The sequence below is a fragment of the Coccinella septempunctata genome, chromosome 6 (assembly GCF_907165205.1).
Source record: "Coccinella septempunctata chromosome 6, icCocSept1.1, whole genome shotgun sequence".
In the NCBI taxonomy this organism is placed as follows: Eukaryota; Metazoa; Arthropoda; class Insecta; order Coleoptera; family Coccinellidae; genus Coccinella; species Coccinella septempunctata.
Genome location: NC_058194.1, coordinates 31056857 through 31082631, shown reverse-complemented (window position 1 = coordinate 31082631; position 25775 = coordinate 31056857). Strand labels below are relative to the sequence as shown.

The 25775-nt window shown below is 37.7% G+C and overlaps 5 protein-coding genes across 6 annotated transcripts in view; all 5 read right to left on the bottom strand.

Annotated features, from left to right (window-relative positions):
* Positions 1-5690: 5690 nt before the first annotated feature.
* On the bottom strand, positions 5691-8182 carry LOC123315456 (probable cytochrome P450 6a13). The gene is made up of 5 exons (XM_044901151.1): positions 8022-8182; positions 7385-7921; positions 6524-7114; positions 6083-6334; positions 5691-6031 (listed from the first exon to the last, which is right to left on the bottom strand). The coding sequence occupies exons 2-5, from the start codon at positions 7914-7916 to the stop codon at positions 5865-5867; spliced, it is 1542 nt and encodes a 513-aa protein (XP_044757086.1). The 5' UTR covers positions 7917-7921; positions 8022-8182; the 3' UTR covers positions 5691-5864.
* A 741-nt stretch (positions 8183-8923) lies between these two features.
* Positions 8924-10675, bottom strand: LOC123316031. Its single transcript, XM_044901941.1, has 5 exons — positions 9754-10675; positions 9602-9703; positions 9406-9543; positions 9107-9347; positions 8924-9053 (listed from the first exon to the last, which is right to left on the bottom strand). The coding sequence occupies exons 1-5, from the start codon at positions 10673-10675 to the stop codon at positions 8924-8926; spliced, it is 1533 nt and encodes a 510-aa protein (XP_044757876.1).
* Positions 10676-13537: 2862 nt separating this feature from the next.
* Positions 13538-15779, bottom strand: LOC123315128 (solute carrier family 46 member 3-like). Of its 2 annotated transcripts, XM_044900700.1 has the most exons (6): positions 15530-15779; positions 14427-15373; positions 14272-14373; positions 14079-14216; positions 13789-14029; positions 13538-13734 (listed from the first exon to the last, which is right to left on the bottom strand). In XM_044900700.1, the coding sequence occupies exons 2-6, from the start codon at positions 15349-15351 to the stop codon at positions 13653-13655; spliced, it is 1488 nt and encodes a 495-aa protein (XP_044756635.1). In that variant the 5' UTR covers positions 15352-15373; positions 15530-15779; the 3' UTR covers positions 13538-13652. The 2 variants fall into 2 exon arrangements, with proteins under 2 accessions (XP_044756635.1, XP_044756634.1); XM_044900699.1 differs by lacking the exon at positions 15530-15779 and having other exon boundaries at positions 14427-15432.
* Positions 15780-16061: 282 nt separating this feature from the next.
* On the bottom strand, positions 16062-18258 carry LOC123315168. The gene is made up of 5 exons (XM_044900764.1): positions 17279-18258; positions 17116-17217; positions 16521-16658; positions 16228-16468; positions 16062-16171 (listed from the first exon to the last, which is right to left on the bottom strand). Exons 1-5 carry the CDS (start codon positions 18204-18206, stop codon positions 16090-16092), a joined length of 1491 nt encoding a protein of 496 aa, XP_044756699.1. The 5' UTR covers positions 18207-18258; the 3' UTR covers positions 16062-16089.
* Positions 18259-22115: 3857 nt separating this feature from the next.
* The window catches only part of LOC123316058, a 40298-nt gene continuing 36638 nt past the window's right edge, over positions 22116-25775 (bottom strand). Inside the window, exons 6-8 of the mRNA XM_044901977.1 lie at positions 25389-25511; positions 23598-24726; positions 22116-23443 (exon numbers count right to left, since the gene is read on the bottom strand). Coding sequence (XP_044757912.1) covers positions 23681-24726; positions 25389-25511 — 1169 coding nt within the window. The 3' untranslated portion in view covers positions 22116-23443; positions 23598-23680. The remainder of the gene's footprint in view (positions 23444-23597; positions 24727-25388; positions 25512-25775) is intronic.

Genomic DNA, 25775 nt, shown 5'->3' with positions numbered 1-25775 from the left:
ACGAAGAACGAAAAAGAAGAAGAATATTTTCCGGGGCCATTTTCAGACCATTAGCTCCGTTCTATATCGGCCGCAAATCAAAAGTATTTCCATAATGGGAGGGCCGGAATGGGGACATCAAATCATGGCTGTTCGAAAGTTCGGTCATTGAATCACTTTCGAAATGACAGTTGTTGCTTCGAACAATATGCCACATTATTTTATTGCCGTGAAATATCAGGGCAGTCGTTCGGACGTGATACCTGGCATGGTCCTTCTTCAAAAGTAAAGCTTTTATTGGGAAGTCGGAGAGTTACATATTTAATGAGATTTGAAATTATTGCAACCATTGATTTGAATTTACGTACAGATGGAGAGAAGGTTAGCTTAGCACTCTTGGAAGAGCCACTGCAACGAGCTCCATGAAATTTCGGGATTTATTACTAGACTAGAAGAGATGCTCTTTCAGAATATGTATTACATTCAGATCTGCCATGATTTATCTGCTAGATCCACGAGTCTAAATTTTTCGTTCGAAAAATCCCGAAAAAGATGACGTCAGTTGAAACTTCCTCAAGACCGAACGGTTTAGCCGAGATGGATGAAATTCTTAGATTTATAACTAAAAGAGTTGCTCTTTCAGAATGTTTTTAACATTTAGATCTGCCATAGTTTTTCTGGGAGATATTCGACTCTAAAGATGTCTTTCCAGAAATCCCGAAAAAGATTATGTCAGTTGAAACTTCCTCAAGACCGAACGGTTGTGTCGAGATGGATGAAATTCTCAGATTTATAACTAGAAGAGTTGCTCTTTCAGAATTTGTATCACATTTAGATCTGGCATGATTTTTCTGGGAGATATTCGACTCTAAAGATGTCTCTCCAAAAATCCCGAAAAAGATGAGGTCAGTTGAAACTTCCTCAAGACCGAACGGTTTAGCCGAGATGGACGAAATTCTTAAATTTATAACTAAAAGAGTTGCTCTTTCAGAATGTGTTTAACATTTAGATCTGCCATAGTTTTTCTGGGAGATATTCGACTCTAAAGATGTCTTTCCAAAAATCCCGAAAAAGATGATGTCAGTTGAAACTTCCTCAAGACCGAACGGTTGTGCCGAGATGGATGAAAGTCTCAGATTTATAACTAGAAGAGTTGCTTCTTCAGAATGCGTATAACATTTAGATCTGCCATCATTTTTCTGCGAGATATTCGACTCCAAAGGTGTCTTTTCAAAAATCCCGAAAAAGATGAGGTCAGTTGAAACTTTCTCAAGACCGAACGGTTTAGCCGAGATGGATGAAATTCTTAGATTTATAACTAAAAGAGTTGTTCTTTCAGAATGCGTTTAACATTTATATCTGCCATCATTTTTCTGCGAGATATTCGACTCCAAAGGTGTCTTCTCAAAAATCCCGAAAAAGATGAGGTCAGTTGAAACTTCCTCAAGACCGAACGGTTTAGCCGAGATGGATGAAATTCTTAGATTTATAAATAAAATAGTTGCTCTTTCAGAATGTGTTTAACATTTAGATCTGCCATAGTTTTTTCTGGGAGATATTCGACTCTAAAGATGTCTTTCCAAAAATCCCGAAAAAGATGATGTCAGTTGAAACTTCCTCAAGACCGAACGGTTGTGCCGAGATGGATGAAAGTCTCAGATTTATAACTAAAAGAGTTGCTCTTTCAGAATGTGTTTATTATTTAGATCTGCCATAGTTTTTCTGGGAGATATTCGACTCTAAAGATGTCTTTCCAAAAATCCCGAAAAAGATGATGTCAGTTGAAACTTCCTCAAGACCGAACGGTTGTGCCGAGATGAATGAAAGTCTCAGATTTATAACTAGAAGAGTTGCTTTTTCAGAATGCGTATAACATTTAGATCTGCCATCATTTTTCTGCGAGATATTCAACTCCAAAGGTGTCTTTTCAAAAATCCCGAAAAAGATGAGGTCAGTTGAAACTTCCTCAAGACCGAACGGTTGTGTCGAGATGGATGGAATTCTCACATTTATAACTAGAAGAGTTGCTCTTTCAGAATGTGTATCACATTTAGATCTGCCATGATTTATCTGGGAGATATTCCCCCTTTCAAATTTTAATCCTCCTTTGAAATAATAACATACAAATTCTCCCTAGTCCTAATCCCATCTGGTTATCCAGCGGGACGCGAAGCAAATTATCCCATTCTTCCTGTCTTTCTACAACCCGCAGAAACATTTCCATTGAACAGAAAGCTCGCAAAAGTTACAAACGGCCCGTTTTCGATATCAAAAGCGTGCGCCTCATCCTGCCGAATGGACATGAAGCTTCAGTAAATCAGGGGATTCTTCAGAGTGTAAGTCATTAGAGGTTTCATTATAACCCTTCATAACTCCTACAGGCGGGCACTTTTCCGTTTCGCTGCCCCTCTCTTTCAATGTTACAAAACGATTATTGCGGTCGAAATAATTGAAAGATGAGAAAGTTTCCTTTCTGCGTCTTTCCATGTTAACAAAGGACCGACTCACTCCGTTTCTGGTCAAGTCTGCGGCAAAAACACATAATTTTCCTCTGCTGTCAGAAAATTTCACTTTGACAACAACGAATCCATAGCTGCGTAGATTTACACAAGAAAAATGATCAGTTTTTGTGACGTCGCCACCTTGTTGAATGACTAGACTATATCTGATATCGCTGGATGAACAAGAGAGCCACAAAATGGTACAATTTGTCGCTTCTGGAACCTGTAGATATCTTGGGCGTCGAAGATTCGAATTTTCCCATCACGTCTCTGTCTAATGACTCGTACAACTGCCTGTCTCCACTCTTAACCCTCTTACAACCCCGGCATCAACTCGTCCCCAATCTTCCAATCCACACCCGTCATTTATGCCGAACTCTTTCACGCTTACCATAATATTTTCGCCAAATTTCAGGACATGAACTCTGTCGATGCCACAAATCACGTAGTTAGTCACGTGCAGTCGCCGGAGTCTAAGCCACCTTCGACGACGGCGTCGCTCAATGAATTACGTATTCCAAGGGGAGCATCCGTAGTCTTTGGCGCCTCTGAAGGTGTCTGTGATAGATGTGAGGGCTTGCTACAATATGGAGATGAGATCAGGTATGTCGTTAAGTTGTTTACTGTGTGAACAACACCGAAAGTTATTCGTGGTTTGGAATTGGCCAGAAAAGGAGCACGAACTTGGCGTCAAACCTTTATTGATATAGAAAAATGCACCTATGAGAAAAAGAACATAAAAGAAACCTATCCCACAGGCCAGACTTGGTACTGAAGATAGAAGTAGATTAGACAGATGCATCAAAAGATTGAAGCTGTCAATATCTAACGGAAGAAAGTGTAATCTCTGGGGAATCATTGGGAGGTTTTTGGAGCAGTCAGAAGCAAGGGTCTACAGAGATTTCATTCTGAAACTTCCAAAAGTGCATCAGCTGATGCATCGAAAAGTTTTCTAGTCAGATAACCGCCAAGTTCTCATCGAAGAACAACTATTGTTTTCGTAGAATTAACAGAACTATACTGTTCAAGAATAATTCAGATCCAATTAAGTTCCGAATCTTCCACACGGCTCTCAAATGAAACTTGCCCAGGGCAAGAGCGCAGAAATTAAACTTTCCGCCAACTGTACTGACGGCATTGGTGCTCAAAGGGAAATCCTGAGCTTTAGCGGCTAACCATTCAACCTGACTCAGTTTCCGTTCCAGGAAAATAACTTTCACAACTGTCATCCGCATAGTTTTCCCCTGTCTGATTGCGTAACGCCATCTGTCAGGATAATCTGCAATTATGCCAGAGTGCCAAGTTTGAACACACCCCACCAAGGGTAAAAGGGTTAATGCCTTCTTCGACGAGAGTGGTTCGAAAGCGGTGCTTCGTTGGAAATACAACTCCTTAAATGTATGATTACCACCGCCAGTGGCTTTATCCGTTTATTGTAAACGTAAAACAATAACTGATACAAAATTTTCAGAAACGACAAGGACTTGCCTGACGAAAGACACGAATTTTCATCACTCTATATAACCAAACATTGGTTGGTTTCAATATTTGGATGGAAAATAAAATTTCTTCATAGTTGAGTCTTATACATCCAACTCTCAATGAGTGTAACGTTATTACTGAAAGTCTGTAAATATTCCTAAGTACAATGGAATCCTTAAATTCGTTCCTTGTCAACTGGGGAGTTTCCTGGAAATGGGAAATGCTGAAAGGATTCTCGCCATTATGCTACGTTGATTGCTGATGGTGAACAAACGGTCCTTGAAATCTTATAAAGTTCCAATTTGAATGTTCCCCATATACTTGCATTATGTTGACGCTATCCATTTGGGAAAAAAGGAAAAACAATGAAGTCGAGGAAATGAAATTAATTTCCGTCACTTCTCGGTATTCTATTCGATTCCAGGAACATTAAAATGTGCCAGTATAAAACTTCTATCGCATGCAAATCCAAATAAATGAATAAAAAGGTAAACTGTCATCGGGAATATGCTCAATTTATAACCAATATTCAGAAGGATATGACCAAGGATAACAGAGTTCTCTTCGAATCTCTGTTTCCAAATGAGAACCGCGTATCTTGTTCCTATCCCCTGCACGAGCCACTGGTTGCAATATTCAACGATGTAGGGGTTTTAGTCTTGGTACGTGGAAGGATATCCAAGTTTCCCTCAGCCGTCTTTGATGCTGTAGGCATTTCAATTAAACTTTCATTTCTGGGGCGCAATTGGCTAAATTTTTCTTGATCTCTACTCACGTAGCTCTGTTATATTTTATATTATTTATTTTTCCGCGAGTTATTGGATGATTCACGGCATAAGTATCAGTAGGAACTAGTTAACTCATTGTGAATTCCAGTGGTTTCTCAGTTTTATTGAATGTTTCATTCTGAAATTAATACTTCTATTAAGGCTTTATAAAAAATGAGATGAATGTATATTATTGAAATTTTTTGAAAGGTTGGTAGAAAACCACTGATGAAACTTTCTTTTTTCTATAGTTACTCAATTTCTAAACTTTTCCAAACCTTTCTATGGAATTATTTTCATCATGATGCGATCATAAACGTGTCAACGCCACGCTGTGACGTGACGCCCATTTGCAACCAGAAAACGAAGATGCAATTTTCCCCTAATCCATTTTCTGGAAATTGGAAATTGTTATCTCAGGAGTTTTCCTTTCATTCGGACAACATAATTATAAGCATGCGACCCTTGCTAGTCGCTGCCAGCCAGCAAGTTTGAACACGTAGTCACGCACGTTTGACTTCTCATTCCGTTGGAAAATAGCGTTTTCAATTCTGCCAATCTTCTTTATTAAACACACGCATACGCTTCCGTGAGGTTTGAAGGGATGACATCCCAGAATTCGCCCATCTGATTTTGATTCGCCCTGTTGTAATTTAAACCAGGAAGAAGGGCGTGTGGAAAATACAGACATAACTTTGGGTATGCCTATTCCATAAACTGAAAACCTGAACAGCATTTGTGGATTTATATGCAGCATATGACAGAGCAAGCAAGAATGGTTTGATTTTCAAACTTCATACACATCTGAAGTTCGTAAAGCAATTGTAATCGTGGGTAGAAGATTTCATTCAGAACTTTCTCTACCGAAAATGTGTATCAACTCCACTGCTGACTTGTTGGTCTGGAACATTACAGCATTCATGGAGTTGGGTGTGAACTTATGTGTATTAACATCAACGCATCTTTCTCAAACTTTATTATAATGAAGGTAGTTTACACCATGAAAGATATCAAAATAAATCGCACTGGCAGAAATCTACAATTATTATAATACTTGATTATGCCCTATTTTCTAAATAAAAAACATTGCCCCAAGCAAAAAGCAAGACGTTGACTAAAAACTGGGCAGTTTTCCTCAATCGATCTTTTTATGTCTCAGCCAAATATCTCCCTTCGCTGACAGCACAAAATTTTTAGGATCCCATTCAAAAGGTCTTCTGGTCCTGCTGCAAACCTCAAACTCGTAATCCTTCAACAGAGTTATGATTCCGACCTTTGCTTCCATCAGGCCAAATCTGAGGCCTGAAAAAACGAATATAAAACATTGGGTGGTGGGAATTCGAATAGCCTCACCTATGCACATACGAGGTCCTTCACCGAAAGGAAGGAAAGCACAAGGATGTCTGTTTTTCCTATTTTCATCCGAGAATCGCTCCGGGTTGAACCGGTCAGGGTCGGGGTAATACTGGGGATCGTAGTGAATGCCATAAACTGGGATCACTACTTTTGACCCTTTTTGAAGCACTATGTCTGTACCAGGTATCTTGTACGCCTTAGTGCACGTCCTCCTGAAGGCGGGTATGGGAGGATATTTCCTCAAAGACTCTGAAAAGAAGAACGTATTCACTCTTTCGTATTCACTATTTTATAGAAAAATGCTTGAGCTGGTTGATTTTTAAATGAAGTACCTCTTCATGTAGTTAAGGAGTTTTGTTGCTGGGTAGTGGGTATAATACCATAGGGTTTTTGAGGTTAATTATTATTAAAATCCTATTGAATTTGAATTCAACTCACCTTGCAGCACCATTTCCAAGTACGGCATATCCATTATGGCATCATACGTGATCTTGCCATCGTATCTCTTAAGAACCAGGTTTATTTCGTCCCTTAACTTATCCTGAATGTCCTTATTCTCTGCTAGTTCGTACAAACAGAAAGTCATAGCTGTGGAGGATGTTTCGAAGCCAGCTTCGAAGAAAAGAAAAGCTTGGCCTGCAAGATCATCCATGCTGATACGGTTGTTGTCATTGGCGTTGTCTTCTATCGAAAACTGTTCATCGTCTGTCAATTTTCCTTTGTTTTTCAGTTGTATCAAGAGGTCCATGAGGTCCTTCCGTCTCACGCTGTTTTTTTCCCGATATTCGACTGTATTTCTGGCTATTCCAACGAAGAAATTCGTCAGGTCTTTCTCGATGTACGTGAGATTCAGGAATTTCATCAAATTCGGGAAGTAGATGAAGAATTGTTCGTATATGGTCATCCAGAAATCTTTCGGTTTCTCGAACACAGCTTTTCCTTTCTGTCTGAACTCATTTTCTGGATTTTCCAAGCTGTTACACTCTATACCGAAAGCACATGTACCGATTATATCAGTTGTGAACCTGCCTGCAATAAAAAAGAACCTCTCTGTACAATCTGAACGAAACCTCATCTGAAAATATTGCAGTTTTTCGAATGGCTATGAGACAAGAATACATACTAATTTCCAACTATTCTTGAAGTCAAGTACTTTTAGTCCGCAGACACTTCTCGTCCGCTAAAACTTTTCGTCCAGATATAATCATATCTCTTTCTATAAGACTATAATCTGGACGGCAAATAAATCATGATGAAGTGACCTAACCCTGCATGATGAATGAAATGAGGGATGATTACCTAAAATATCTTTTATGTCTACTTCTTCGCCCTCCAGTTGATCCATCACCTTCTTGAGGCTATGTGTGCAATCCAGCAAAGTCTCGAACATCATCTTCATCTTTCCAGAACTGAAAGCGGGTGTCAGTTTGCTTCTCATCCTCTTCCATTTACCGCCTTTCAAATTCAGCAGATGCGCAGTCAAAGGATCGCCTTCTATGACCCTCCCCCCTCTATCCACAAAGTGTTGGAAGTCGGTCTGTAAGATAGCTTTCAATACATCCAGGTCCATCGGTACGTACCATGATTCGAACAGCACATAAAACCCACCGTGTTTCAAACCCTTAGACTTGAGATAATTGTAAATCAGCTTGATTCTGTCACCCAGAGGGGCACCATGGAAGAACGGCGTCCTTAAATGACCCCATATGTACGAGTACGGTGGGGTGTCTACGCCACATCTGCTCCAGAAGCTATGGACGTTTTTGGTCCATATCCAGAACAGCAACACAAGTGTAATTATCAAGGTTATCAATACTCCGCATAACTCCATTGAAGCTGGAAAGTTAAATGGGATAATTTGAATGTATTCTTAGGACGAAAATGGACTACAATATGGCAATGAAGAAATGAAGATAGAGAACAAATTGTCACTCACTTGATATCAACAACCTCCTCGTTCTGAAACTAATCTCATTTATATCAATAATCAGCTCACATTAATATACTCGAGAGATAACAAATGTTGACATTACTTATGATTGCAGTTAAGCTGCAATGTCTAATAACCAAATATTGTTCACAAACTGGATGAGTGTCGATGTGAGAAGTTTTGTAGTGAAATAATAATCGTAATTACCACGTGGTCAACGTTGCCAGTTGTGGCAGTTGTTTGTAAAAATTCTGAAGCTTCTCCACCTACTGTGTCGTTTGATTGTTGTACATCAGCTAGCTAATAAGGTTGTAGAAGGGCGTTCTGAGATAAATCATTGCTTCATGTATAAAAGTAGAATGGAAAAGAAATCATAAAAGTTTCGGCGAATACGTGGAAAACATATATTTCATTCTATCTGTCGTAAAGACAGCAAATGAAGAATTCGCGTATTCGCAATTGTGTTTTATCATTCGGAGAATTCCACAATAAATTTCAATCTTGGGACCCGTGAACGATAAAAACGGTGCGGAAATTCGTGTTGCTGCTGAATTGGAAAATTGGAAAAGGGGGTTGAAAGAGATTCAAAACGTTACATTGTGTATCGAGTTTATCGGGGAAATTTTCGAGCTATCCATGTTATGGTATAGGGAAAACATGGAATACGAATGCGTAGGATACTCAAAGGTCCTATTTGAGGACCTTTGATTGAACAGAACGTCCATCAGAATTGCCATGACACCAATCCCCAAAACGTTCCGAAATGAGTGTACCAAATTCAACAAAGTTATATTGAGTGGTTGGAAACAGTTCACATATTCGACTCTTCAGAGAAACATTTCATAAAAGTAAATCATATTTTGAATTGAACTCTGTGGATGACACAAATAGTGTCCTTTTACTCAATATTATTCCATTCGTTGAGGGTCAACAGACTGCTCAATGGTAGTCTCAGTTTTCACCACCATTTCCTCAACCTCATCATGTCTTATTTGTTCTTTCACATTTGTCCCATCATTCTTCAGCAGATACAGCCATCTACAAAATATCATATAGTTTAAAACTCTACCAATGTTTCGAGAATTACTCACAAAAATATGACGAATGCTCCGCAGTGGAGACCACCACTAACGAAGTAAAATGCTCCAGGAAATGTCTCTATGGTTTGATGGTAAACATAACTGTACAAGGGTCCGAAAAAAAGCGGAGTTAAAGCCTCGCAAAGACCAAACAAAGAGAACGTTTGACTCAGTTCTTCAGACGTCACCAACTTCGACATTATAGACCTCATTGCTATGTGTGAGCTACCGTTGAGAATTTCGGTTAAAGCAGCTGAAATTCGACAACTCAGATTTGAAACTACGATTTGCTTGGTTTTGAGTTTACCCACCTACATAGAAATATAAAGGCGTTGTCGCAAATGCACTTGCGAAACAGCCAAGGACTTTACTCATCATAGCTAACATTCCAAGGGTTGCATCGCTGATTTTCATCCACTTCACAAATATAGATAAGCATAACAGCGCTCCTATAATTTTGTCACGGTGAATCTGCTGAAAGATTACCTTAATTTCATTTTTACTCACCAGTCATTTGGATAACGCTGTGATAGGTATTGTATTCGCTGTATTCAATCTCACTCCACCTGAATTTTCTTCTGGTGAACATATACATGACTGTGAGTTCTCCTAAAATAACTCGAACTCAATTACCAATGACCAAACGAAGTATTACGTACCTCTGTATGAACCAACGTTCAAAAGAACCAAGACCATTATTAATATCAGTTTTAGTCTGTTCCTACCAACCCTCTTCCCAAACCAGGTGGACAGTGTACCTTTCACTTGATGATGATCGAAAACGTCTGACAAACACTTCTCCTTCGATGAACTATCTGAATCTAAAGAGGGTGCATCTTCGAGTACAAGGAATCCATATATCAAAGCAGTCACAAACATGAAAATAGATAGAGTGTAAACGCCATAAAACCCAAGAACCCTGTATACTACTCCGCTCAGTGCTATACCGGATGTTAGCGAAACATGAGTGAACATAGTTGCTAGTCCAATTCTCATAGTTCTTGTCTTTTCCGTACTACTTTCTGTAACGTAACTGAATACCCCTACGTAAAAGCAGAACCAACTTCCGGTCATTGCAACTGGAACTGCTTCGAAGAAAATAGCCACTTCCACTGGGAGTTCTAAAAAGAAGAAAGTACACATGATGTAGCCTAGACAACTTATTATGTCTCCATATATGGGCATGAGTATAAAAGGTTTTCTCCTCCTATTTCTATCGCTCCACGAACCCAAAAACAGCATCAGTAGGAAAGGTATGACTCCTTGTATGCCAGTTTTATAAGCGAGCATACTAGACACCAACTTCTGCACTTTGATTTCCTGATCTGCTGAGTATGCTGTATTGTTTCTTTCTACCAGAGCCTGGCAAACGGTTACGTTGAAATTCAAATTCACTAAACAAGCCTTCTCTAGATTGAGATTCTCAGTGGTTAGCGTCGCCATCATGGAGGATGTAACATACAATACCAGGACAGGTTCCACTGTGAGAATTTTCAGAAATTTCCATGAGAGTTTGGTTTTTCTATGGAGATGCCCAGGTCTCAAACGATCAGAAGATGATTCACCAAAAGTTTCTTTCATGTTGAAGTGATTTTTCTCACAGTTATTTTTCTTCATCCCATTTCAATTCTTCTACGAGACCTTTCTTCACCAACGTTTTGAATTTTAATCACATGAGAATATAGTTTTAGGCCCAAGGAAGGTTTCTTATCGACTTAGGTAATTATTTCGTTCAAGACATTAGGTAGGTGCCTAGTAATAAGTTATGCATGACTTCATATGTCCATGTGCTTAAAGATAATCAAATTGAAGTTTCTAGTAATTATTTTTTCGAATGATAATTCTAAATGAGTTCCTTTTTCACAAGAAGTAAAAACAAAATTCATATCTTCTCTATTTACTATACAGTGCATGTAATAATTACAAAGGGAAATAAAAAAACTATTGTGTATATAACTGATGCATTAAGTTAGGGGTCTACATACAGTTAACCTGGTAAAAATCAAGGGAGATTTTAATCTTAGTTTGAGTTAAGCGGAGTTCATCACCGTTTGGTGAATTTGGCTCTACGTATTTTGTGGTTTAATTTTTTATCCCAACGAAGCAGTTCAAGCAAATCAATGAGAACCCCCCTGAAAAAATTCACAAAGAGTCCAATGCTCCCGTGGCTCCACCTTTGGGATACCTTCGACCCCTTCAAGCTATATAACATCGTGAATCATTTATGTAACTTCGAAATTGAAAAGGTAAGAAACGCATTTTCATGTCCCCCATTCAGGGGTTGAAAAAGTATCATTCTGAATCGCAAGGGAGTAGACAACGACAGCAGTGTAAAAAGTGCTTCTGCTGAATATAGGTGCAGAAATTTCGAAATAGAATTCTAACTGATGTCAGGGGTGCGGCTGTTTGTTATTTGTTTTCCAGTGCCTAAAGGACATAAGCAATTTGCGTGGCTTTTTTGGAGAAGCGACATAAGTATCAGCCTTATACTATCATGTGATGTTTTGGTTTGATTTTTCTAATTGAGTCTTCGAGAATAAATGGATATTCTTGGCAACGCGTTATCTGCATTGCCGAGATTGTCGCCCAAAATGAAAGTCTGATATAACTATATTTGGCGGAATATTAGACACAATATCAATCATAACCCTTGAACTGGGGAAATAAAAAAAACAAAAGTGAAAAATATGAAAATTGTCCCGAGATACGTGTCCCGTGAATTTAATGCTTCTAAAGTCGGAGAAACTTCCCATTTATTATCCAGCTAGCGAATAAAATATGACTTATTCTATTAGAGTATATCAGGCTAAAGAGGGATGATGTATGGTCTGGACATAATTTCTTGGAAAATGGAGGATTCACGCGAGAACTTGACAAATGCCCTATTGTGACGTCGTTCGATATTTACCGCCCCATGCTATCCCTTCGCCAGTGGCGTACTGAACATTTATTTCGACATAAAGCATCTAGAAATTAATGCGTCAAAGTAGCCCCACCACAACGTCACTCCTGGAACCACCACTGCATCGATCTCGATGAAATTCAGAGATTTGTCACAAGAAGAGTTCCCCTTTCAGAATATATGTATCATATTTAGATACACGATGGATTTTCTGAGAGATACGCGTGTCGAAAGTTGACCATCCAAAAATTCCCCAAAAATATGGGCTCAGTTGAAAATTCGTCAATGCCGAACGGTTGCACAGAGGTAGATGGATGAAATTTCGAAATTAATCACTAGAAGAGTTGTTCTTTCAGAATATGTACCACATTTTGATCTATGATAATTTTTCTTGGAGATATACCTATTTTAAATCGACAAAACCTATTTGAAATATAAAATTATAGCCGCCATTTTTTCAGCTCTAAATATTCAATTCGTTTACAATAAGTCTCCTCGTTGAACAGTGTATTTATGATAAAAAGCCTTCTTGATCGCAGCAGATAACATAGTGGTTCTATAAAAATCTGATTACCAAAGTTTCATCCCTTGGAAAGGTTTCATCTCCAACATCAGGAATCATAATGCTTCCGCCGCCACTGCCTCCATCAAAACATCCTTGTTTTTCCTACGTCTACCGTAAGGATGACTTATGATCTTGTCAAAAGTAATCGTGTGGGTTCAACCGAGTTTTGCCAATTTTCCGAGTGTGTGTGCTCAAAAGTAGGTTACTTCTCTCCACTCTTTTGGGCCAATTAAGAAAATTACTCGTGATTTCCCATTGATTTTGAAGGACGGACGAAATCTAGAGAGGTTTTTCATGTTTCAGGTCTGCCAAATGGTTGGTGTAGTTTATTTACCAGGAATAACTCCAAAGGGTAGATATACAAAGTGTTCTAACCTGAACTTCTCCACTATTCACATGAATTTTCGAAGTGGATGCTCAGTCTTGATGTTTCAGTCGTTCCTTCATCCATTTCTGCTTTTTATGACAGGAAAGTGCGATAAAATTGAATGCTCCATTTATTCTTAGAAGTTAGGTGATAACTCATGCTCATAACTACTGATAATTGGTCATGTTATAATGCATTTTCGGAAAATTTCATATCATAATGAAGACAATGAAAGCATACTATTTTCCAACTGATAGTGTTTGATAACTGAGGTGATTTAAACTTGTGAAATAGAAGGATTATTATACACTTATATCCTTATTATGCAAATCGTCCTTGGAATTCTTAACATTTATCGTAGAAATGTTAAGGTCTCCATTTAACTTGATTTTCTTCTCTACTACTATCATCCCTTTAGGGAAAAGGATAGTTTTCTTCTGAATTACTTTGGGACTACACGATCTACTCAAACTTGATGCTTCGTTCACTTTCTCAACTATCATCAGGTCTTTTCGTTTGCTGATTATTCTGAGGATCTAATGAACAAACAATTTATCATAAGCTCAAATCAGAGTTACAATATTCAAACAAACAGAAAAAACAACAACAAAACCTTCTAGAGGTTTATTTTAAAAATGCTTGTAAATAGTTGTATAAACTATTTTTGGAGATGAAGCCAAACCTTTAATAGTACTTGTGAAATTCGACAGTGATTGTTCTTCGTTTATTTCTGCATAACATGACCTCTGCCTTGGTCAATATTGGAATCTTCTTTCGGCTTGTTGTGTTTCGAAATATACAGTGAACTGAAAGCAACTGTGTCAATTCGTATTCAATATCTTGAAATCAAGGATGCTCACAAAAATATACAGAAGGACACTATATGAAGACAGGAGCTCAAAATGTAGAACGAACCAGGATAAACACGAATAGTTTGTCGATAAACGAAACTATACATGGTACCGAAGAGTAGAGGTGCTAAAGCTTCGAATAAGGCAGAAACAGCGAATGCCTGTCCAAGTTCTTTCGAAGATACCATTTTCGAAAACATAGACCTATAAGCCATTTGGGGACAACCGGAGAAAATATCCAGTGAACTCACTGAAACAATTCTTTCTTATGAAAATTACAGAGCTCGAAGCTATCTTACTCGTATAGAAAAAAAAGCCATTTGGTACGAGACTTTGCCCAAAACATAGAACGGCAGCCATGCCAACAGAAATCATTCCAATCAAAGCGTCATCTAATTTCAACCATTTTGCAAGAATTGTGATACTAAGGAAGGATCCTGGAAATAAAATATTTTTCTAAAAACAACATTAACGATCAGTTTAAATACTAACCAGTGAACTGTATCAAAATATGGTAAGTACTATATACACTGTAGTCCACTTCATCCCATGTGAATTTTCTTCTGGTAAATAAATACGTTACACCCAATTCACCTGAAACATATTAACATATAAGTGATTTGGGGTGATATAAATAATTATCTTGCCTCTGAGTATGCCTATTTCGATTGTATTGATAAGAAGTAGCAAAATTAGACCTAGCTTTTTCTTCTTGTCTTTTTGCCTGAATATAACCGATAATGTACTCAATGCATACTTATAATTGAAAATATCTTTCATTATGTTTGTATTAGCCCGTGGTTCCTCATACTTCGATCTGTTATTGATCATGAATTTTCCATACATAAGAGCAATGGTGTTCATCAAAATGCACAAGCTGTAGACACCCTTGAAACCAAGTGTTCTATATAGAACACCACTAAGAGCCAATCCAACGGCATGAGAAACCCTGAAGCACATCGTTGTAATTCCTATTCTTGGAGTTCTTCTATCCAACGTACTATGCTCAGCGACATAGCAAAACACCCCTACCGAAAAACATACCCAAGATCCTGTCACTGAGGCGGGTATTGTCTCGAAAAATATCGCAACTTCGACTGGTAGCTCGAAGAAGAAATACGAACATAGTAGACAACCAAAAACACTGACAATATCCCCACAAATTGGCAAGAGGATCAAGGGTTTTCTCCGTTTGTATTTGTCACTCCACGAGCCTAAGAAAAGCATGAGGAAAAAAGGGATGATTCCCAAAATGGCAAACTTGATAGCTACCATCATAGCAACAAACTTTTGCACTTCAATTTCCTGATCTGCTGAGTATCCTGATCTGTTCCTTACCACCATGGCTTGGCAAACAGATGCGTTGAATTTCAAGTTGACCGAACAGGTTTTTTCCAAATTCAAATTGTCCGTAGTCAAAGAAGCGGTCTTCGCGAATATTATATAAAAAAGAATAACCGGCTCAACACTGAAAATCTCCAGTAGTCTGAATAATTTTGATCTACTCCTCAAGTCATGTTTTTCTTCAGTTTCACTTAGCCTTGATGTTTCATTCACTGCGTCCTCCATCATCACATATTTTTATGTTGTTTGCCTAATGGACAAATGAATATTATTGTTTCACCACTAAAACTGAATTTGAATTCGTACAATTTTGGTGATAACTAATGCTCATGTAAATAATAATAATTGGTAATTGTGTCATTTAAATGCGTTTTTTTCATAAGAATTATGGTCAGTGGAATCTTACCATAGGTTTTGTCTTTTTAAATATATAATAGCTTGATAACTCGCAAAACTTTTGCGAACAGTGGTCAAGCCATAGTTGAAGCTGGGTAGTGATAGTAAGTGTTGAAACATTGGCCAATCAGCTCCCTTCAAGTTTTTTATCAATGATGGACTACTCGGGTAACAGTAAATGTTAATCAGCATATTTCAAAAATAATCAGGAAGGTCATGCAATACATTTTCTAAATGGGAAAATGTATGATCAATAAAAAACAGGTTGGTGTCATTTTGAGATTGGATTTTAAAAGAGAAATATTTTAAGGATAGTATTCATCGTTTTTTTATTCATTTGTGTACAGTTGACATATCTCAGATGGGAGAATACAGTGAACTAGTCTCATTTGAGGATGCCATTTTTGCAATTAAGGTCATGATAAGACAAACGAAAAAGGGACAAACGTATGACATATCCAATCAGAGCTTTATTATAAAAAAATTTTAAAATACAGTTTCACAATGAATGATGTATTGAGATGTATAGTTAATTGTTAATTCCACTATTTTACTCCCCTTATTCTGCTCCTACTCCCGTAGGTCCTGTCCTCTTTCTTCGTTCACATCATTATCTTCTTTAGATCTGTTGTATTTCAAGAGGTACAGAAAACTGGAAACAATGATTTGGATGTTAGATTGAATTTTTTTCATATCCATTATACTCACAAAAATGCACAAAAGGACAATATATGAAGGAAGGCGCTCAAAATAAAAAACGAACCAGGATGGATATGAATAGTTTGGTGATATACGAAGCTGTAGATGGTTCCAAAGAGGAATGGGGCCAATACTTCGAATAAGGCAGAAACAGCGAATGCCTGTCCAAGTTCTTCGGATGAGACCATTTTAGAAAACATGGACCTATAGGCCATTTGGGGACAACCGGAGAAAATATCCACTGAGCTCGCTGAAAGAATTTTTCATTTTATGTTCCTCCACAGGGTTCAATACTATATTACCCAAATAGAAGAAAAAGCCATTTGGTGCAAGACTTTGAGCGATGCAACGGACAGCAGCCATGCCCATCGAGATCATTCCTATCAGAGCATCATCTAATTTCAGCCAATTCGCAAAAATGATTATACTGGTGAATGATCCTAAAAATGCAAAAAAAAAGTAGGTACATTATGAGAGATGAGGCATTACACACAATTGTGCTTGTAATTGAGTTGCCAAAACGGGCATTTTTAATTTATAGAAGCTATCTGCTGATGTTTGGCATTTTATTATAATTTTCATTTTAATAAGTGTGTGCATATAGTTGGGTAGGTTTTTCAATAGGTCCTTCAGTTCTCTCAATTAGAATCCTAATTCAAAATTCATTCTGAAGACCTGAAAACGATGTTCATTGTGAATCTTCGTTGTTTATTTCATTTGAAAAGGGATCATGAAAATTAGTTTTATTCACGTGTACAAAATGGCGGAATACCAAGTCAGTGTGAACGAATTAAAGTAGTTCAGAAACAGAAACTGCATGAAAAATCTGCACACCCATGATGAATATTCACGAGACGCCACTGGTAATAAGTGAGACTTATCATTTGAATTACTCACCGGACAAATTTACTAGGAAATGGAAGGAATTATATCCGCTGAAATCAAATTCATCCCAAGTGAATTTTCTCCTGGTAAACATATAGATAACACCTGACTGGCCTGCAACAAAATGAAGAAAAGATAAAGTCGTGGTAAAATATCAAGATAAAATTCTTCATACCTTTTTGCGTTCCCATTTCCAGTGTTGTTATGGTGAGCAATAGAATCAAACCTAATTTCTTCTTCTTATCTTTATTCCTGAATATAGTGGACAATGTCCTGAGAGCATGTTTATAATTGAAAAAATCCCTCATTTCATTGATACCATCGGTACTCCTTTCTTCATTCTCAGACTTCGATTTTATGACTGTTCTTCCTTTCAGCATGGCTATGACGTACATTAAAATGGACAAGCTGTAAACGCCAGTCAGACCGAGTCTCTTATATAAAATACCACTCAGTATAATTCCCAAATTGAGGGACATTCTGACGCACATAACCGCTATTCCCATTCTTGTAGTTCTTTTTTCTATTGAAGTATTCTCAGTGACGTAGCTGTATATACCTACGCGAAAGCAAATCCAAGTTCCAGTAATAGCCGAAGGTACAGCCTCAAAGAAGATCGCTACCTCCACTGGTAACTCTAGAAAGAAATACGAACATACTAGGCATCCCACGCTACTGATGATATCTCCGTAAATCGGGATGAGTATGAAAGGTTTCCTCCGCTGATGACTGTCGCTCCACGAGCCTATAAACAGCATGAAAAAAATTGGTATGGTTCCCAAAATGGCGAATTTACAGGCCGCCATGATGGAAACAAACTTCTGAACTTCGATTTCTTGGTTCGCCGTGTATCCTGTTCTGTTCCTCAGCACCATCGCTTCACAGATGGACTCGTTAAACTCCCGATTGACCAAGCAAGTCTTTTCCAAATTCAGATTGTCCGAGGTCAACGCTGCCATCTTCATGGAAGTTATGTAGAGGATTATGATGGGTTCTACACTGAAACATCTCAGAATTCTCAATAATCTTGGCTGATTCTTCCGTATATAGGGTGGATCATCAGATTCTTTAAGCGTTGATCGTTCATCAGCCACGTCGTCCATCACTGAAACGAATAATGGGCAGTTAATGGTTGATCCTTCCAGGAAAACGAAAGTGAAGTCAGAACACAAAAAAATCATGAAAAAATTTTTGTATCAGTCAATTAACTGCTTAGTTATTGTTATCGCCGAAATTGGAGCTTTCAGTTATCGGTATCCTCAATATTTCCAGTTTTTACATACCCATGCATATGCGCGTTTTTACGAATCATATCGAAAAAACGCAGTAAATGGGGTTAAGCTGTTTATTTATAACCATTGAACTCTATAAAAGAACTTTTAGTTCTTTTACAGTTCAATGTTTATAACTAAGTGCTCCAAAGTGGAGATAAGGGACTCTTTTTCCTAGAAATATTTATGTAACCTTGCTCAGCCTCAGCAAAAATCTTCGACTTCTAGTGTGAATGTTGTGAAATTGAATTGGTTTACACCCAGCTGATATATGTATATATTTCGAAGCACATCTTTTTTATTGAAAAACATATAAATTCTTATTTTTCATCGCTGATTTATCAACAACAGAAAAAACGCAGAAAATAGTACATTTCCAAACAAAAGACGAAGGGCGATCACAACTATCCTGAGAATCCTGTTTGGAAAGTCCCTCCCAAACTCTATAATTTCATAGGAATATTAGGAGATTTCAACTTATGTCCATGTTGCCATCAGGACTTAAAACTCGATCTTATTCGAAGTCAATCCCTAAAAATTGGAAGTTGGAAGAAGATGAAAAACACCGTCTCTATGTCCAGACCAATCTGCCAACCGGAAACGGAAAGGCAAAACCATAAGCCGCAGCATCCATTCTGGCGAGTGGAGAAACAAACAAGCAAAAGTATAAAACATGTACTGGTATCGAAACGGGTGTAGGTGTAGATCAACCTGCCCGCCTCCAAGGGATGCTTTGGCGCCGCGTGAGATATAGGGCGTCAGACGAACCCCTTCCCCCGGAAGTCCGGCACAGAAGCCAGGGGCAGCTTCCTGTCTGCGTGGAACCGCACAGCGGGACCGCGTATATATTTGAAGTTATTTGTTTCCCAAGTGCCAATGCGAGTTGGAGAGGTCCTTTGTCGCCATTAGGGCTACAAATCGTGGCTTTACTTAAAAGAATTGCATTCGCCAGACAGCCAAACAACTTTTTTCAGGTCCGGGGAAATACTGGGAACATTCCCTAATTGCTGCCTTGCTGCACGTGGCCTGAATTTTTGGTATGTGTTGTAGATTTTCACATCCCCGTCCAAAGCCAAAATGGGGCACAAAAATCGAGGCTCGAACAGAAAGAAAAAATTGAATTGTGATGTTATTTTATACATAGCTTGAAAACTACTACACCTGATCCGTTCTTAGAATTGAAAAAACTTGATTGGCATGATATTTTTCCGAATTTATGGACAGTGCTTCAAATCCTGCTTGCTGTCGCCAAAAGATCAAGTAGTTTTAATGGATTAGCCCCGGGTTTCAAAAAGCTTGATCGAGGAATCAACGCTTGATTGACGAATAGACGTCAATTTGTTTTCAATCGATAATTCAGTCATGATCATTCAGAATATCCTTTTCGCATTAAATTATGATGTTTATACGTCCATTCAATTATTCTCAATTGATATTTAGATTTAGATATTTAGATATCGGGTACTGTCAAATCTTCGATCGGACAATCAAAGTTTTATGAAACCCGCTGTAAAACTTACAAAAACTTACCCACGGTCTACTATGTGTCAAGAAAGACTGTCGGATCTTGGTATTTGTCTATAAAGAAAATACTATCGCCCAAAAGTTGAATTATTGCGACTTGATAAAAAATTTGCGAGCGCTGAAGATAGAAAAGTGCATATGTAGGTTATTTTCAATATTTGTTATTTATTATTCGATAATATGTGCGTCTATGCGTGTTACATGAAGTACATCGAAGTTGTCGAACATTTATTTCTAATATTTTTCATCTGTAATCTACCATATCACATATTTATACTCGCACAAAATAGTCAAACGAAATTTCTTAAAAATTGACATAAATGATAGCAGTAATTTTGTCTAGTGTATGATTATAGACAGTTTGTGAAGAATATCGAATCGTAAACAAGAAAGTTTCCGATCTCGCATGACCTAAAAAATGTTATAGGACCGCCACTACACAAAGGGTATTCTTTGAAAAAAAAACTCATGTTTCTAAGGAATTTGGACGGTATTTTTTACTCACCCTGTAAGCACGAAATTACTAAGTTCTTAGTTCTCGACTTCAAAAAATATTTGATTAAATGTTATTAATTCTTCCACATTTGACATCCTTGGAAACAAGTCTATCATAAGATTTTTAGTAAAATAAATCATAATTAAAAAAAAAATCTTCCTATCGGTGCTTATATATGTATACCTAAGTATTTATGTATCTCAGAGCACATCGTTAAAACAAAATCTAAAGATAACGATAATTGTCGATGCCGTGAAAGAATTAATTTTTCATTATACAGAAATAGCCAGACTTCTTCTTTATATTTGCCAACAGGCTCTCCGATTTGTACCTGCACTCTCTTTAAATGTTCTATGAACCATTATAACCCCCCCAGATGATTAGTAGGCTAACTAATTGCTTGTTAATTTTTTTCTCATTCAGTACCACGTTTCTCTTCCACCTGAAGATGCTACTCTGATAACGAAACACGTGTCGTTGTTAACTAACCCATGTAAGTGAAAATCGAGTAATTTCTGTAAGCAATCTAAGGTTCTTTTTGGTTTGATCTCACATAAGAAGACCTAACAGAAACATATAGTGTTCCTTTTTTCTCCTGAAACTATTTTCTGTATATTTAACTCGCCAATATCACCTACTTTAACAGGTTCATCGTATTTCCGAAGGACCATTTTTAGTTTTCATCCTCGCTGCATCGAATCTTTTCAATTTCGCAGCAGAGGATCTTAAGCAAATTGAAAATTTCTCCTCCGAGGAAATTTCAAAGGAGAACCGGAATCAGAACAGCAACGATGATGCTCTATTTTTGAATTATAAATGAAAGAGAACCGGCCTGCCTCGGCGTATGAAAAGTAAATTGAATGCAAATGAGGTAGAATGGCAATTTCTGGATATGGATGATAAGCGCCATTCGGGAGTAAAAAAATAATTACGTTTCTGAGAAGGTATGGATTATTCAGGATAGTTTTTCCCTAGAAATCATCCCCCTATGACGGTTCTTTCCTTTTCAAATTGATGGATAGTCAAAAAAGAGCTGCGTGATGAAATTGCTCTAATTTGTCAAAATTGATGACCTTGCCACACGCTCTTTACAATAACGATCTAAGTGAGCAGCAGTTCGATAATAACAATTTTTTTTCGATATACTTTTTGTCATAGTTATTCGAAATATGAAAGTAGAATACTTTACACTTTCTTCTTTCTTAACTGGAAATCGCTTGGGAATGAAAATATTTAGGTTGAATAGAAAAAAGTTCATACAAACTTTCAGTTCTATCAGACGATGTACATCAATCACCCTCTCTATTTATACAGAGTGGGCCATTGAAAATGAAACAGTGGCTCTGAAAGTAGACAGAAACCAGAAACGAATTATATAAAACGCTACAGCACTTCTATTTTTGATTCAAGAGGGAAAACTGAGATCAAATTCAAAACTGTATCGCTTCAACCTTTCATTTTGAATAGGCAAGATATTCAAATTTGAATTTATCATTATAAAGAATCCAGGGAAGATTATGTTCAGTAATGAAATATTTTGAATTCCTTGGATGCCACAGAAACACAATTCTTCACTAATGTCAGTTTTACATTATTAATTATTAATAAATCGAAAATGCCCTCTTGTTTTCCTCGGTCTTGGAAAACGAGGAAATTTTTTGCTTGAAACTTTCATTTTTTCTGTTTCAATGTAATATGTTTGGGAATATATGAAAAAAATATGCTACTTGACGCATTTTATTGCTTTACAAATTCGCAATTTAATAAAACTAAAGTGAGAAAGTAGATCAAAATTAAAATAATCGATCTTATAATATTACATTTCCAAATATGTAAATATAGCTCAATATAAATAACGATCTATTATAACACAATCAGGTATAATCTCTTCCATCATAAAATTCAGTCAGCACTCTATCATGAGCAATGATTAAAATCCTCTTCTCTCAAAAGCGAAACTTTCCATAGATACAGTTTAATTTTATAAGTAACATCTATTTATTTTTAAAATTTGTAGTTACAACAAGCTATACAAATCACAGGATGGGTTTATCTATAAAATGAAGAAGGAACTCGAGACTAGATTGTAAACACAGAAAATGTAAAAAAAAAACATCTTAAAAATATCTTGAAATTTGCCTTCGTTTTTTACATTTAGTATAGTGTACAGTAAGCTGATTTATATAGTTAATCGAATTTTTGTTAATGTAAGTTCTCATTCATGCCATCTTTTCCAATATACGTATATCAAGCCAAACTTGAACTCAAGGAAGCAATATATGAATTCTCCAATTAGAACCAGCATTTTGTATTTTATTATTATCTGGTGATTGTTTACTTCAATAAAGAGTTCTAGAAAAACTGTCTTCTATTTGTAGCGTATATCATTTCATCTCCTTCTCTTATCATTTCGATATAGATAATTTTATGATATGATTTCATTGAGATGTTATGGTTCCATTATAGATGGAACTGTTGTTTGAATGAAAAAAACGATTGCATCACATAGGGTTTCGTCCTTAGATAATAATTTTCCAGAATCAACAACGATAGAAATAAATATAGGGCGTCCCAACTGAGAAACCAGCCTCTTCGTAGTACTCATGCGTTCAGGTGCATTTTGAGCGTAAACAAGGAAACCAGTATTTCATTCACATAAAAAGTTTTTATGGAATATATGTATTTATGTTATGAAATTTACTGGTTTTATGCAGAGGGTGTACGGATTGAAGGATTTCAGAAATCAAAATATGCTAATTTAATCTTTTTTCAATCATGGTATCGAAACACATGCATGCACGACCATACTCAGATAAAAAGAGCTTTATTTCTTTCAATACTCCACTACTATATTTGATTGTTATAGTTGGGACACCCTGCATAAAATTTCCTCAACTTCAGCGTGCATATATGAAGGAATCCAGTTCCGAAAACTATGTTCTTGAATATTTAACAAGTGCTTGATATATTGAGAGGAATTATATTCAAATGAGTGTCCTTGTCATTTGTCATATGTTTTTCGTTAACAAAGGCTCTCCAGATTCTGATGGTGTCAAGCAGTGGCGGCGATTGGGCGTAAGAAGTGGGGGGGCAATAAGGTGAAATCTTGAAAGAATGTTAGTTTTTTTAAAAAAGTAGCTTCATATTCTCCAGAAAGTGAGGGGGCAACCGCCCCCCCTGGCCACCCCTAATCGCCGCCAGTGGTGTCAAGATATGTTTGGCACAATCATGTCTTAAAGATAACCGAGGGTGTCAATAGTCAGATTCCCAGTAATCACCAACATAATCATTTCAACAAATCGACGGTTTTCACTCTCACACCTGCCAGTTCAATCTGCCTAACACTCTCTTTGTCGGATTCTAACATGATGATACACATGAAACTTCTTCCAGTGTTAACGTCTTTAGGGTAAACCGTAACAGGTGTGAATTTAGCAGAGTTCTCCTCAATCCAAGACTGCAGCTGCTTATAGATATCTTGGTGTTGTTTCCTCAAAGAAACGCCCTTCTGCCTGAGCTGCATCACCAGATTGTTGAAGCACGTCTCCTTCAGTTCCTTGATCTTCACGTCTTTACCCCTGAGAGGCTCGCAGGTCAGGATCAGCGTCTCCGGATTCTCAGTGATCTTCTCCGGAATGGGGATGTCTTTAGATAGCCTCATTTTGGCACAGCGTGACACCAGTTGTCTCTCCCATTTCACGGCTCCAGTCATCGGAGTCTCCGATATCACGCAAATGGAAACGTAAAGTACTAATTTTGTGTCGGGGTTATAGTTTTTGCACATTTTAACTAGCTCAGCGTACATCTGGGGGCCCATCTCGTTAGGCAGAAGGTCCTGCCATGGAATATACGTCAGTTCGCCCAAATGCTGAAACCCTTTGCTCAAAAACTGCTCCGCGCTCTCGGGGTTGTGGAAGAAGCACTTGACAGCGCCCGCGCCATGCGATATATGGCCCCTCCTAGCCATTTCCGACAGATGCAGTAACGTATCCTTCTGTTCCCTGATGCTGGCGATGACCTGTCGGCACAAGGTTCCTATCCTGGAGAACAAGCAGGTTTTTCGATGTTTTTCCCAGTGCGCCCGACGGCACTGCTTGGAACAGTAGGAGTAGGAACAGTTGTGGCAGTTTTTGAATGCCGTACCCTCCAGACTTGCGGCTAGGGCTATTTTGCCGCACCTGGAGTAGCGGCACTTCAAGACTGGAGAGCAGTTGAGGCTGACCCTTCTGGTGTTGGCGTATGTAGTTGGTTCACTGCCTTCCGAACGGCGTCGAAAAGAATCCAACTGGTCGGTTTTCTTGTGACTGGGACTGGTATTAGCTGACACCGTCTCTAAAAAAATTGAGAACAGTTAGTGCGTCTTGAACTGAACTAGGGCGTTCAAGTCCATTCCCCAACCTACTGTCACTATAGAAAAGCTTGAATTATATCCAACAAGACAAGAAAGCAGCTTCACTTCGATTCAGTTATATAAATATGATATTTTCAAAGCTTTTATAAAAGCTTTCTATTGTTAATTGGCATCTGTTTCCCGAAAAAGTAAGGAAAGAAAATTTGAAAACTATCAGCTGGGTTAAGTCGCTTGATTTAAAGGCTGAATGTCCAAGTAAGTGGGTGTGGAATCATCAGTGAGTTATCGAAAGAAGAGTACAAGTAGAAAACTAGCACGTAAAATAATTCCTAGCAACGTCTACGTGACGGTGAAAGTGAAGCTACCTTAATGTATTCAATCTTACAGTGAAATGGTGAATGGGTTCGAACAACGAATGGTGGATGCAACACCTGAGAAAAAGGTGGATGCGCTTCTACGGACTCTGTTGTTTCGCATCCACCATTTTAATAATAAGTCATAATCAGAGTTTTAAACGTTGTAGTGCAAGTGGGGAATTCAGGCATGGAACTGCAGGTTTTCGGAAAATATTGGTTGCATTGGTAAGTAATGAAAAGTGGAAATTTGGAAAAGACCTGGAATGAAACTTACACATGTCTCCTACCTTGGAGACTAGGACTTGGCGCCCTCGCTGACGAAGGTAGGCCCAGTAGTGAGTCTAGGACGTCTTCCAGTGTTGTTGAGCCAGGGGATGGTCTAGTTTCACTCGCAGATCTCAATGATATATCTGAGACGAGATAAAGTTCAATCGCTAACAGAAATTGGTTTCATGCAAGGGCATTCCAGAAGCATTCACGAGCAAATTTAGTCTTTCTCTGTATCTATGTTACCTACCTTTTTCGTTTGCAGCAATTTTATTGCACTCTCAAAATGTATTCTCTGGAATATCTTCAAATGAAGTATTTTTTTTCCTATAATAATAATATTTTTTCTCTTTTTTATCTGTAATTTCGGAATTTTGTATTGAACATCAGAACTCGATGTATTTCGA